Below are 13,064 nucleotides of genomic sequence, written 5' to 3'. Positions count from 1 at the left end.
GAGACAGTGTGTTTTTTTTTACAAAGTCACTTTCTGGAGTGGAACTGTATTTTGACAGAAATTCTGGCTCTCATGTCCACCCCTGTGTATTCAGGAAAAATGGCAAAAGAAGTAGTGCACAAGTCCTGACCAGGAAACAACTACGTGGTGAATGTGTTCCTTAGGGTGACGAGTGATGTGTAATGGGGTCACACACAAAGTAGGCATGGTCCATCACAGAATGAGAGGATGCATTTCCACCCTACCATGTGTCTATGCATACAGCACCTGCTTAATTTATTCCCCCTTAGATCAGAATTAAAATAAGCAAGGGGCCACGTGCACAGCTACCTGAATCATGCTGTTTCTTTGGTGTTTTTACTGGTTCCTTGGCTATAAAGGTACACATGACTACGCCTGTGGAAATCCTATGTCCCTCATGTGTTCTCAGTTTCCACAGTCTCCCCATAGACGTGGCTTTGTGTGTGGCAGGGAGTGGATTTCTTGAACAACATTAATTGGTTGTAATTTTGTTCCTTATCACACTTCCTACATCTTCAGTACAAATACAGAGAGGGACTGTCGCAGGGTGGCTGCCCCTTGTAAAACGAAGCAGTTCCAGCTCCCCTGTGCTAGGACAGGTGCTCCCATTTGACCAGTTAAGAGGATAGTACAGCACCAGGGACTATAAAGAATCTTGGAGAAATTCAGTGAGAGGGAGACCCAATGAGTCCTGCTAGAGACCAGGAGGACTCAAGGAGGTCCTGGAAGAAAGCAGAAGGTGCTTCCTGGGGAAAGGCTGAAGGCAAAGAGAGCAACAGGAGGGGTTTGCTGGCTGGTGTCCCCAAGCCAGAAAACCAGGGTTGGAGACAGGAGGAGCAGCAGAGGCAACTGCCTGCTGGCTCTAAGATAGAGAGGCAGAGACAAAGGCTGGAGAGGGCTGAAGGCAGGCGCGTGGTGGAGGAGCTTTCCTACTGACATCTCCAAGACTAGAGAGCTGGACCTTGAGGAATCATGAGAGGGCCAGTGGAGATGAAGGGTGGTCCCCTGGCTAGGATGCTCTCAGCAGAGAGGCGGGGGGGGGGGGGCTGGGGGGTTCCCTGCGCTACGGTTGGAAGGGCTGAGATGTCCTACTACAAGTTCAGGGAGAGGACTGCACTGGAGAGCCAGTGTGTGATGAGAGACGCCAGAGCTGTACGTTGCATGTGCTGTAAGGACTATGCTGGGGAAATTCTGGACTACATTTTGTTATTTATGTGCATAGGGCTTTTGTAATAAATGAAACCCCACAAGGGCTTTGCTTTCACTTGGGAAGTTGCTTTGGACTATTTCTGAGGAATAATAAGAAGGGAAACTGCGGCATGCCTGCCTGTTGTGCCATGGCCTGCCATTGCAGGGCACTCCAGACAGGGCCACCTTCTTACAGGTACCCTGCCTCTTACCTCTTGATGCCAGGTTGAGGGTACAGTTGCCAACTGCTAGAATGGGATTCAAGTCTGATGTTGACTTTCTACTCATAATGTTTCCACCTAAAGACTAAAAAAAAAAAAAAAGGACATTATGTCACTAAGTCGTCACCTTTATGTAAGCGTCAGTCCAGTGTGAGGATTTACATTGATCAAAGGTCATAAGACTGACAGTGACATAAAATTAATTTTAAAGTCTATTATTTCAGCAGCGAATAAAAATATTATGCACAGACAGAAGCAATTCCATGCAGTTTTGCTAACCCATCAACTTGTAACGTACGGAAATGTTTCTGATCTGCTGTCCTCCCAGAGTTTTTAACTGATGCAAGAGAGCATGGAAAATCTTTGACCTCTCCCCTGGAAGTTTCGAGACTGTGTTTGTCAGGGCATCTTTCACTACAGCCAGACTGCAGGCAGCTCCAAGGGTTAGTCCTGAAACCAAGTTATTGTAAGTAGCAAAATGTGAGCATTGCTCCAAAGTCAGGGTATTAAACTATGTCCAGACTGTACTTTTGTAATTATGCAGTGCCTTTTTCTCACAATCAGCTCTCATTAGAATGTGGATAGGAATAAGGCAACATCTTAAAAGTTTTTTGTTACACTGTAATTTAGGAAACAAAACAAATACTGCATCAATTTCAAAATGTGCATGTGCAAACTGGAGTTAAACTAGGACAGGTTAAAAGTCTTTAACAGTCATGGTAGAGAGTCCTTCTTTGTCAAGGGTAGCAGCTAAGCACATCTGGAAATGGGGAGAGAAATGTGGTGTAATGCTCTGAGCCATGAACTCCCAAATTGTAACCCCAGCTCTGACAGACTCTCTCTTTGGCCTTGGGCAAGTTGCTGAAATTTTCTGCCTTGGTTTGCTCATCTCTGTCTCGCTTACAATGGGGATAGTAATATTTACTATCTATCTCGTAGGGCATTTCTGAGGCTTAATTAATGTTATAAAGTGCTGTGAGATCCATGCATGGATTCTCCATAGAGTGTGAGGGGGCAACAACGGGTGTCACCACAGTCTGCCCACTCCTCCCCCTGGCCCACCCAGTCTCCTATCTCTTCCCCAGAATGAACACTTGATCTACAGAGAAGCCTCTGTGGGTTACAGATGAGGAGAGGGAGAGGTGCTGCAGAGATGGCTGACACTCCCACCTCTTCCATGTAGTAGGGAGGATATCTGAATGTTGAGGGTCCCCTCCATAAGCAGACATTGGAGGACAAATAGCCAATAACTTTGATTCTACACTCCCCCTAGGGCTGACCTCAGCCAGCTAAATTGAGGTAAAAGGTGTTAATCCACATCGACACTAGGGATTGGGTCATGGTTAAGATTAGGGTTAGATAACACATACTAGCTAACCCAATTTAACCTCAACTTCTTTTCCTAATCTAGACAAACCCATGCTGTTGCTAATGTATCATAGATTGGGGCAGGGATCATAGCCATCCTGATCCATGGATGTCTCAGGAATGATTTGCAGAAACATTCACAAGCATCTCTAGACATTCTTGGAGAGCCAGGATGTCTGTAGAGCAGTTCACATCTTCCCCACTAGGGTACGGATCAGTATTATCTTATGCAGCGATATCTCTCTGTGTTTCAAAAGGCAAAAGTAGGGTCTACTTACCATTGTCTGTGTATCTCACCACATTCAGATCTAGGATCCTTGCAGGAGAGATGATAACTGGATGATGCACTCCTTTAAATTTCATTTCAGGCCCTATAGAGTAGAATGAGATTTAGAGAAAAGGAAGATTGCTGCATTTCCAGAACTGTGACTATGTCATTGTTGAGTCATATATTAAGGACAAAGAACACACAAGCAATTCTAAATGCTGCCCGCTACTGTTCATACATACACGGGCACATGCATAACAGGATGTGCTCTGATTCTACATACCCACACTGGTGTTCCCCACAACGAGAGGTGCTTTGGGGTACTTAGTTTTCAGCTCCAGAAGCTCCTTCAGGCTAGCAGGAGAAATCCATATTGTTCTTTCCCCTTGGAAAACAAGAGTTCTTTTTGGCTGATTTTCAGCCATTGTCTATAGGAGAAACAATGTAGATTTAATATTTAAAGCTCCAGAGAGGCAGCGGTTGTCTAGTGAATAGGGCACTGGACTAGGAGCCAAAATAATTCCTTAACCATGGAAGTCACACTTAAACCCTCAAAACTGGGCTTAAGTGGGACTTAAATAGTGCATCAGCCTTATGCTGGCCCTTTGCACAAGGAGGAAATTCATGCTTCATGAATAAAATGCCTAAAACTGACTCAGATGTGTCTAGCAAACAGGATTTATCCTGCAGACTACGCACTTAGAGCTGGATCCTGCACCCTTGGAAATTAATGGAAAATTAATTTTAAAAAAATCTGGATTTGACTGCAATGAAACTACTTTCAACCCTACTCCATAAGTCCTCCCAGCTGCCGTGTAGGCATACCCCTTATCATAGCTGGTGCCTGTAGATAAGGTTGCCAGACATAGGTAGTGCCACCTATAGGTGAGGCTGCCTAATACTATCCATTATAAGACACTGTTTTCAGTTGCTTATAACTAAGGCTACATTTTAATCATGGGTATTTTTAGTACAAGTCACCAACAGGTCATGGGCAGTAAACAAAAATTAACGGCCCGTGACCTGTCCATGACTTTTACTAAAAATACCAGTGAATAAAATTTGCGTGGGAGGTTGCCCGGGGTGCTGTGGGAGGGCAGCCCGGCTGCTTGGGGGGGGCGTGGTGCGGGTGGCGGTGCGCAGCCCGAGATGTCTGCTGGTGTAGTAGGGGAAGGGTGTGGGCAGTGGTGCATGGCCTGGGACTCCCACTGGTGCTGGGGGCAGGGCGGTTGGTGGGACTGGCAGACTCCCTACCTGGCTCTGTGCCTCCCCCTCCACACAACAACAGCAGAGTTTGGGTGTGGGAGGGGGCAGGGGGTTGGGGCATGGGACGAGGTGAGGTGGGCCCTGGGTGGCGCTTACCTGTGGGGCTCCCTGAAAGCAGTGACATCCCCCCTGCTCAGCTGCTAGGCAGCGGCATGGCCAGGCAGCTCTGAATGCTGCCTCCACCTGCAGACACTGCCCCCGCAGCTCCCATTGGCCGCAGTTCCCGGCCAATGGGTGCTGCGAACCCAGGGCTCTGGGCGGAGGTTCAGGCAGAGTGCAGAGCTGCCTGGCCACACTTCTGCCTAGCAGCTGAGCAAGGCAGAGGCGTTTCTGGGGAGCTCCCAAGGTAAGCGCTGCCCAGAGCCCACCTCACCCCATCCTGTGCCCCAATCCCCTGTCCCCTCCCACACCCAAACTCTGCTGCTGGGGTCGGGGGGGCGCCGTGGGGGCCCAAGACTGCCAAGCAGCAGCTGGTGTGCTTGGTGCAGGGGCTGCCTGAGCTGTCCCCTGAGCCAGGCATACCAGCCACTGCAGAAGTCACAGAGGTCACAGAAAGTCACGGAATCCATGACCTCTGTGACAAACTTGCAGACTTACTTATAACTTTGTCAAACTTCAACCGTTTAAGCTAAAATTTTCTGTGTGGGGTGTCTGCCACAGACTGATTATTTTTGGAAATTTCAGCAAAACCAGTTCATCCTTTTCTCAGAACAAGATGATGAAAATGTGTTGTTTTGCCCAGGTTAAAAAATTTGTACAACCATTTTGTTGAGAATCTCCAGCAGCTCCATGCTTTGCACAGGCAACCTTAATTCCCTACATTTTGAGTACCTGACTTTGCATCTCTTTTAATGTAGTTCTTGTATGTAAATATAAACACAGAATTAAAAAAAATCACAGATCTTTGCAGATCTATCGGCAAATATGTGATATTTCTCCTGATGTAACCACTCCACTACTAGAGAGCACATTAAGATGAGTACTGAACTACATGTAAACGTTACAGATGTTACAGCATATGCACAGACCAAGAGCAATTCTACTTACCATTAATTCTGGTGGAAATATAAACTCCTGGGTGGGGTCCAAGGGCTGAAATTCATCTGCTGAAAACAGCTTGGTGGAAGTCTTAAACAAACAAACAAACAAAACAAAAACAAACAATTTTTTACTTAATTCATTCTTTATAAAAAAGAAAGAATCACAAGGACTGGATCTGAAGCCCACTGAAGTCAGCAGGAGTCTTTGTAATTACTCTAATAGCCTTTGGATGAGATGCTAAATAAACTGCCATGTATTAGTGGGAGCTGTTGCAGCGGAAGAAATGGAGAAAGGCAGCCTCTCACAGCTCAGTCACCTTCCCTGGCCCCTCTGGAGCTGGGAGAGTGGAATGATACAGACCTGAAATCCTAACTGTACACTTCCCTCTGTTCAACTATAGAGAGGTGAGATGACTCCATATTTCCCCCCACTCTAACACACACTGACAGGTCACAGATTTTTGAAAGGAATGTTTACATAAAATAAACCATTTGTATGGATGGGAATTTTCAAATAAAAAAAATTAGTGTCATGATTCTGATTTAGTTTTTGCAGCAAACTTCAGTTCTGTGAACACAATCTTGCTATGAGTGCCATGTAGACAAACCCCTGAACCCACACAAAACCTCACTGACTTCATACGGCTTCACCTGGGCACAGGGATAGCTAATGCAGTGGTCACTGCAGAATCGGAGCCTAAGAATATTAATATTCCAGAACACAAAAGATTGTTTGAACATGCAGATCCAAACTGTCCTCTGCATTGTTACAAGAGACTCCAGGGGAAGAGGGTGAAGATTTCCCCTTTCACACACCTACCATGCCTTTGAAGACATATCTAAATCCCTCACCACTAACAGTACATTCATTTCCTGTGAAAATGGAAAAACTTCCTGATCACCCAGGATGGTACATAGAAACATAGAAACATAGAACACATACATCATTAAAAGAAACTTTCAAATTTCACAGAACAGCAGCAGCAATGGTTCTGTGGCCTGCAATATGCAGGAGGTCAGACTAGATGATCATGATGGTCCCTTCTGGCTTTAAAGTCAGAGCAATGCTATGGGACGTAGTGGGCTGTAGTCAGCTGGCTATAGGATGCTGCATGGCATAGCACTTCGCATGTACTATAATAAGTAATAAGCAGCGCAATGCTCTTCACCTAGTGCAAATTTTACATTTAAACAGGAAGGAAAAACAATTAAACTCACCTTCTCTCCTTTAAGTTTGTCTTCTTGATCCAAGCAACAGTTCCCATTTTCTTTACTTTGACAACAAAACGGTTCCTAAAATACTAATATCCCATTAATATAACATATGACTTCTGCTCATAGTGAGCTTGATCCCAAGTCAATTGAAGTCAATGGGAGTCTCTCCTGACTTACAATGTGCTTTGGATGAGGCTCAATAAAATTGCAAATATTCACGTTTTAAGGCATTATCTTTTTCTTACCAAAACCTTTTTAAAAAAAGTTCTCTACAAAAAATGGTTTTCTAAGTTTCTCAGTGGAATTTACACAAAATGTTGGCAGACAGGATGAACTTTATGTCATTAACACTCATTGATGTCACCACCTCTTTTAATTCAAATCTTATTTCAACTTTATTTTATGCATGTAATGCCATGACTAGCAAAGACCAAAGTCTCCTTGCCTCAATCACACAAATATTCCCACTGACTGCAATGAAACTACTTTTGTGAGGAAGATTTGGGCCCCTTATGAACAGTTAATACTTAGAACCAGATTTTTATAATACTCTTTGTCACACTGCAATTTGTATGTCTGGGCTAAATATTACAGAACAACAGGTTTATGTGGCTAGTGGCCTGATCCAAAGCTCACTGGAGTTAATGGAGACACTTTCATTGACTTCAATGACCTTTGGTTCCAGGCCCTGAGAGCTGGCTGATCTGCATTCCTGGAAAGGACAGCCAACAACCCATGGCAGAAACAAGATTGGATATGTACTTAAATTCACAGTGGTCTCTGGTTGTTTAGATATTGTAATACACAGTAATACATGCCTCACTCTCCCATAAAAATATTTTAGAACAAATATTCAAAGCAGTTGAATAGGAACACTCTTTGATTCCCACCATTCCCACCGCTTACCTTACAGAAGGTTTTACAGCCATCTAAGATTGGCCTATACCCAGTGCAGCGGCACAAGTTACCTGATACCAGAAAATAATAGGTGAACTATTAGTTCTAGCTATCACATATAATTTAGGATTCAAGACTTCATGTTAAGGTTTGTCTTTTTTCAGGAGAAGGGGTTTATCTCTGAAATGCAGTATGGGCCAGATGTACAAAAGAGCTCAGCATCCATTGACTCCTGAGGGGAGGAAACTCTTTCAGCAACTAAAAGGAAGCTGTAATACTGCAAGAGCTGCATCAGATGGCAGCAGTGGGTGAGTTGACCCAGGGCGCCGTAACAACTTTGGCTTTGGCTTCACTGACACAAAGGTGGGTTTTTACAGTGAGATAACTAGCATGGGACAGTTCTCTCATTGTAAAAACTTAAGTGGAGACAAGGCACTTGCAGTGTTTACAATGAGGTAAAAAGAAAAGGAGTACTAGTGGCACCTTAGAGACTAACCAATTTATTTGAGCATAAGCTTTCGTGAGCTACAGCTCACTTCATCGGTAGCTCACGAAAGCTTATGCTCAAATAAATTGGTTAGTCTCTAAGGTGCCACTAGTACTCCTTTTCTTTTTGCGAATACAGACTAACACGGCTGCTACTCTGAAACCTACAATGAGGTAGCTAGGCAAAGTCAGCACTATATCTCCTGCCCTGGCTGACCTCACCAAGTTTGCCTCATGGTAAAACTAAACTGGCCTTGTCTCCCCTCTGCTTTTACCCTGGGATAGTGAACCCACATTAGTTATCCCTCTCTAAAAGCACACCTTTTTTGCAGTGAAGACATAGCCAGTCTCTCTGTTATTTTATAGTTTTATTACTGTCACAAAAGCTTTGGCACTGTTCTGAGGTTTACAATGTTCTGAACACTGTATCTGATGAGAACTAAGGCCAAGATTTTCAAAAGTGGCTACTGATTATGGATGCCTCAATTTTTGAGAACCCAAATTGAGCACTTTTTGAAAATCAGGCCCCTTTAAGGACATCTTAAAGGGGCCCGATTTTCAAAAAGTGCTTAGTGCCTACTCTCTGAAAATCAACTCCCCTATAGGTGTGCCAAGTTGGGCACCCTAATTGAGATACCCCAAATCACTAGTCACTTCTGAAAATTTTGGCCAAGGTTTCACTCTGCTGTAGGGTATACTGTTCAGCATGACATCGCAGATGTGCTGTTTAATATATAGGCACCTCACAGATTTCAGGCAGCCAAGAATTCATTGTTGCTTTCTTCCCTTTCCTCCCCACCCACCTTTTCTGAAAGGAAACCATCATTAAAAATCTTATTTACTAAGAGATTATTTATCTTGTTTGTTCATATATTAAAAATGGCATTTTGATGGGGAGGGGGGAAGTGGAGAAACAAACAAACAAAAACTAACCAGCCAGAGCTGCAGCTATCTGCTCCATGGAGGGTTCAGGGTGGTTTCTCAGTAAACTATACATGGACATCACCATTCCAGGGGTGCAAAAGCCACATTGAGAGCCATGGCACTTGGCCAGCCTTTCCTGGAACAAAACAGAACAACAGGCCCTGCTTCAAAATGCAACATCAACAAATTCCCTTTTTCAATCATTTAAAAGAGCTGTTGGTTTCAAAAGTTACAAACATGATTTAAAGAGTGTGACAAAGTTCCTGCTCTACCTTGGTGGGTCTTGTGCTTATTGGCAGATTTGCTCGCCTTGGAGCTTCACGGCAGCTTGGCCATTTTTCTGAATTCACAGTCCAGGTCGACTCCTCCTGTGTCTGACCAGGAGTTGGGAAGATTTGGGGGGAACCCGGGCCCGCCCTCTACTCCGGGTTCCAGCCCAGGGCCCTGTGGAATGCAGCTGTCTAGAGTGCCTCCTGGAACAGCTGTGCAACAGCTACAACTCCCTGGGCGGCTTCCCCATGGCCTCCTCCCAACACCTTCTTTATGCTCCCCATAGGACCTTCCTCCTGGTGTCTGATAATGCTTGTACACCTCAGTCCTCCAACAGTCCGCGTTCTCACTCTCAGCTCCTAGTGCCTCTTGCTCCCAACTCCTCACATACACACCACAAACTGAAGTGAGCTCCTTTTTAAAACCCAGGTGCCCTGATTAGCCTGCCTTAATTGATTCTAGTAGCTTCTTGATTGGCTGCAGGTGTTCTAATCAGCCTTTCTTAATTGTCTCCAGAAGGTTCCTGATTGTTCTGGAATCTTCCCTGTTACCTTACCCAGGGAAAAGGGACCTACTTAGCCTGGGGCTAATATATCTGCCTTCTATTACTCTCCTGTAACGGTGTCCCTGTCAGGTTCCCTTTGTTTGACCCTTTGACCGCACTCCTGTCCCTGTTGTTCATTAGTTGTCCCCCGTAATTATTTGGTTTTCCAGGTCTTGTGGACCCCCACATTAGGCTGGAGGGAGGGGATCCTTTAGCAGTGGGCGGGCTTTCACCGCCCACTTCCTAGATCCCAATAAGATTACTCTCCTGTAGCCATCTGGCCCGACCCTGTCACAAGGGTTACAAGATCTGACCTAATTAACACAATGAAAAATGTGACAGATGTTACAAACTTAAATGCCTTCCTCTTAGAAATGTGAGATATTTCGAGAAGAAACTTAAACTAATGTGAAATCTGAACCAGGAAAAGTTATTTTGATGTGTGGGTCCAAGAATATCTGACTGGTGGACGATGGGAGCAGATTATCCCCCAACTGCCTACTTTGGGGTTCTTACACCTTCCTTTGTAGCATCTGGTGCTGACCACTGCTGGAAGACAGAGCATTGGCCTAGCCAGACCATGGGTCTCATCCAGACTAGCTATTCCTGAGTTCCTGTGTCTTTACCTCAGTCTCTTAATATTATAGGCAGTGTTAGCTGGATATGAGCAAGGCAAGGTGGGTGAGGTAATATCTTTTATTGGAACAACTTCTATGGGTGAGAGAGAAAAACTTTCGAGCTACACTGTCTCTCTCTCACCCATAGAAGTTGGTCCAATAAAAGATATTACCTCACCCATCTTGTCTCTCTGTTAATATTAGGCAGTCTGCATGAAGGAGCATCTCTAATTAGTCTTAATCAACCACTTTATACTTGTATTATCAAGGTTTCCAAGAAAAGTTAGTCTGACCGTTAACAACGTCGAACAAATATCAGACTTTTGCTGGCCCACTAAGATGAGTCTCACTGTTTATGTATCTTCTTTGCTGTGCCTCCAACACACAGTATACACACTGTTTAGCAAGCAGCAACATTGCACATTGCGCCTTTTACAATACTTTGTTTTTTAGCAGAGCTGGACAAATAATCCAAAATATTTTCTGTATAGACATGCTATAATTTTAAAGTTAATACCTTTGGCCATTTTGGCAGCCCTTGGGCATTTCCTTGCTGAATTCAAGGAGGTGCCACCATTGACAGGAGATCACATACCTCTTAGTTAATCATCTAGAACTGTTTTATTTTAGCAAATAGGTTGTTCCCATACTATGCTGGAGATTCCTGAAGTTTTTGCAGCATGTGTGACACCTGCTAGATAACTTTACATAAATACTATATTTTCCTGTCTTTCTCCACCCATTTTAAACTACACTGCAGAATCAGTTTAAAAATCCAGAGTCCTCAGCTATCTTTTAGCAGTGGGAGCAATACCATATCTTTAAAAATCGTAACAGTGTCGTACCACCACTGCCAATTAATCCTAGGCACGTGAAGGAAGAAAGCAAAAATCCTTTTACAGCATACTCTCACCTGAACTGGATGTATCCGGGTTTTTGTGCATCCTATGCCTTCCACAGTGGTGACAGCAACGTCATGCAACGAACATATGGGTAATAGACAGGCATTGGCAGAATAATGTCTTCGGATTGTAAAGGAGAATCAAGGACATTAAATATAATTATAAGCTTTAAAAAATTAGGGATTATATGACCAGTAATTCTTGTGTACATTGTAGGAGTCGCATGCCTGGTCATGCAAAACTTGGCAGTTAGAGGCCTGTGCACGTCCCTCAAGCCTAACATTCTATGGGCCAAGAATATAAATATCCCATCCTTTCCGTCATTTAATCCTTATCTGCCATCAGAAGCCCTATTTGCAGAGCTCTGATGCAGAGGGCAGGAGGGAAGGTCAGAGTGTTTCTTTGCAAGCAACACAGTGAGAAAACAAGAATTATTGCTGGTAAACCCCCCTTTTCTCCTTCATGACATTGCTTTCACAGAGTTCACTGTAGAAGACTAGCTAGCAGTGACCTCCCTGATGAGGTGAGCTTAGCAGTGCCCTGCTAAACAGTGACATAAGCACTGCTCTAAGTCAGTGGTTTTCAATCTGGGGTCCGCAAACTATGTCTAAGCTTTCCAAAGAGGTCCGTACCTCCACTTGAAATGTTTTAGGGGTCCACAAATGAAAAAAGCTTGAAAACCACTGCTCTAAATCAATATTTGCTCAATACAGAGTTGATGTAGCACTCAGAGAACAGCAGTGATGGAGGTGTGAGCCGAATTCCATCAAGGAGACCTAGAGATTTTAGGTAACTACACCCTGTGGATACATGTTACTGAAGCAGCTATCTTCATCACTAAGCCAGTGACAAAGGCATAAGAACATTAGCCAGCTCATAACATGACTCAGTGCACAGTCTTTCCTCTTAAATGGTCTTTGAACTAACAAGGCCTAACAGTTTGATTTTTCTGTGAATGACTAATCTAAATTGAATATTAAGTTAAAGTTTGATAAGCTATTTTTAAAATACAGTATCACACATGAAAACCTTATCTACATTCTTGTTTTTTTAAAAGAATACTGCCATATTTCCTTCAGTTAGCTGAAATCACATTTATTTTTAAAAGGTCATAAAAATTTAGTGTTGTGTTTTCTAGATATTTTGTTAAGGATACCTTATCTTCTTGGAAACCGGTTCATATGTGGAGATCATCACAGTGCAGGCTCCGCAGCCACCTCCTCCACAGCCATACTTAGTTCCTGTGAGACGGAGTGAAAGAGTTCCCATTAAGGAAAAAAGCTTATGGGTATTTAATAATTCTTTTTTTGCTTCTGCTCTGTTCCCAGTAGTTTCCCAGGTTGTGTAAAGCTTGAGGACAATCTTCTTCCTGAAGGCAACAGATATAGAACCTATAACTGGACAAGTGCAATGACACATGTATCAGAAGCTCATTTTTGCATTGCTTGAAATCTTCAATTATTATTAGACCAAAACTACAAAATAAACTGACCAAGATCCTGCTCCCACCAAGTTCAATGGAAGCTGCTGACTTCCTTTGGAAGCAAGAGCAGCCCACATTATGTAAATATCCCACTGGGACAGAAACAATAGTAGATCTTCTGTACAGCTCACATGTTCTGTTTCAAAGTGGCTGAACTGTATTTTTGGGTAAACTCAGTAACTTGGCTTGCTGTGTAACATGGTGAAAAGATTTAGGGCCCAAGACTCTTTTATGAGTGACATAAATGTAACTTAAATATGTAGTTAAGTGCTTTGCTGAATCGGGGCCTCAAAGTAAGTTAGGAATCTAAATACCTTTGTGAATCTGGGCTTTGGTCCTTAGGGCCAAGATTTT

The 13,064-nt window shown here is 43.7% G+C and overlaps 1 protein-coding gene across 2 annotated transcripts in view; it reads right to left on the bottom strand.

Moving 5' to 3' along the window:
- Window positions 1-13,064, bottom strand: part of LOC140895790 (aldehyde oxidase 1-like) — a 76,309-nt gene that overhangs the window by 57,055 nt on the left and 6,190 nt on the right. The window contains exons 3-12 of one of the 2 annotated variants that reach the window (XM_073306342.1): window positions 12,384-12,480; window positions 11,239-11,347; window positions 8,904-9,030; window positions 7,494-7,555; window positions 6,591-6,665; window positions 5,380-5,460; window positions 3,350-3,494; window positions 3,077-3,169; window positions 1,729-1,880; window positions 1,422-1,515 (exon numbers count right to left, since the gene is read on the bottom strand). In XM_073306342.1, coding sequence (XP_073162443.1) covers window positions 1,422-1,515; window positions 1,729-1,880; window positions 3,077-3,169; window positions 3,350-3,494; window positions 5,380-5,460; window positions 6,591-6,665; window positions 7,494-7,555; window positions 8,904-9,030; window positions 11,239-11,347; window positions 12,384-12,480 — 1,035 coding nt within the window. Of the gene's footprint in view, window positions 1-1,421; window positions 1,516-1,728; window positions 1,881-3,076; window positions 3,170-3,349; window positions 3,495-5,379; window positions 5,461-6,590; window positions 6,666-7,493; window positions 7,556-8,903; window positions 9,031-11,238; window positions 11,348-12,383; window positions 12,481-13,064 lie in introns of those variants that run through there. The other variant, XM_073306341.1, reaches the window with a different exon arrangement.

Source organism: Lepidochelys kempii, chromosome 11, assembly GCF_965140265.1.
Source record: "Lepidochelys kempii isolate rLepKem1 chromosome 11, rLepKem1.hap2, whole genome shotgun sequence".
Classification (NCBI taxonomy): domain Eukaryota; kingdom Metazoa; phylum Chordata; order Testudines; family Cheloniidae; genus Lepidochelys; species Lepidochelys kempii.
This window is presented reverse-complemented; position numbering and strand designations above follow the sequence as displayed.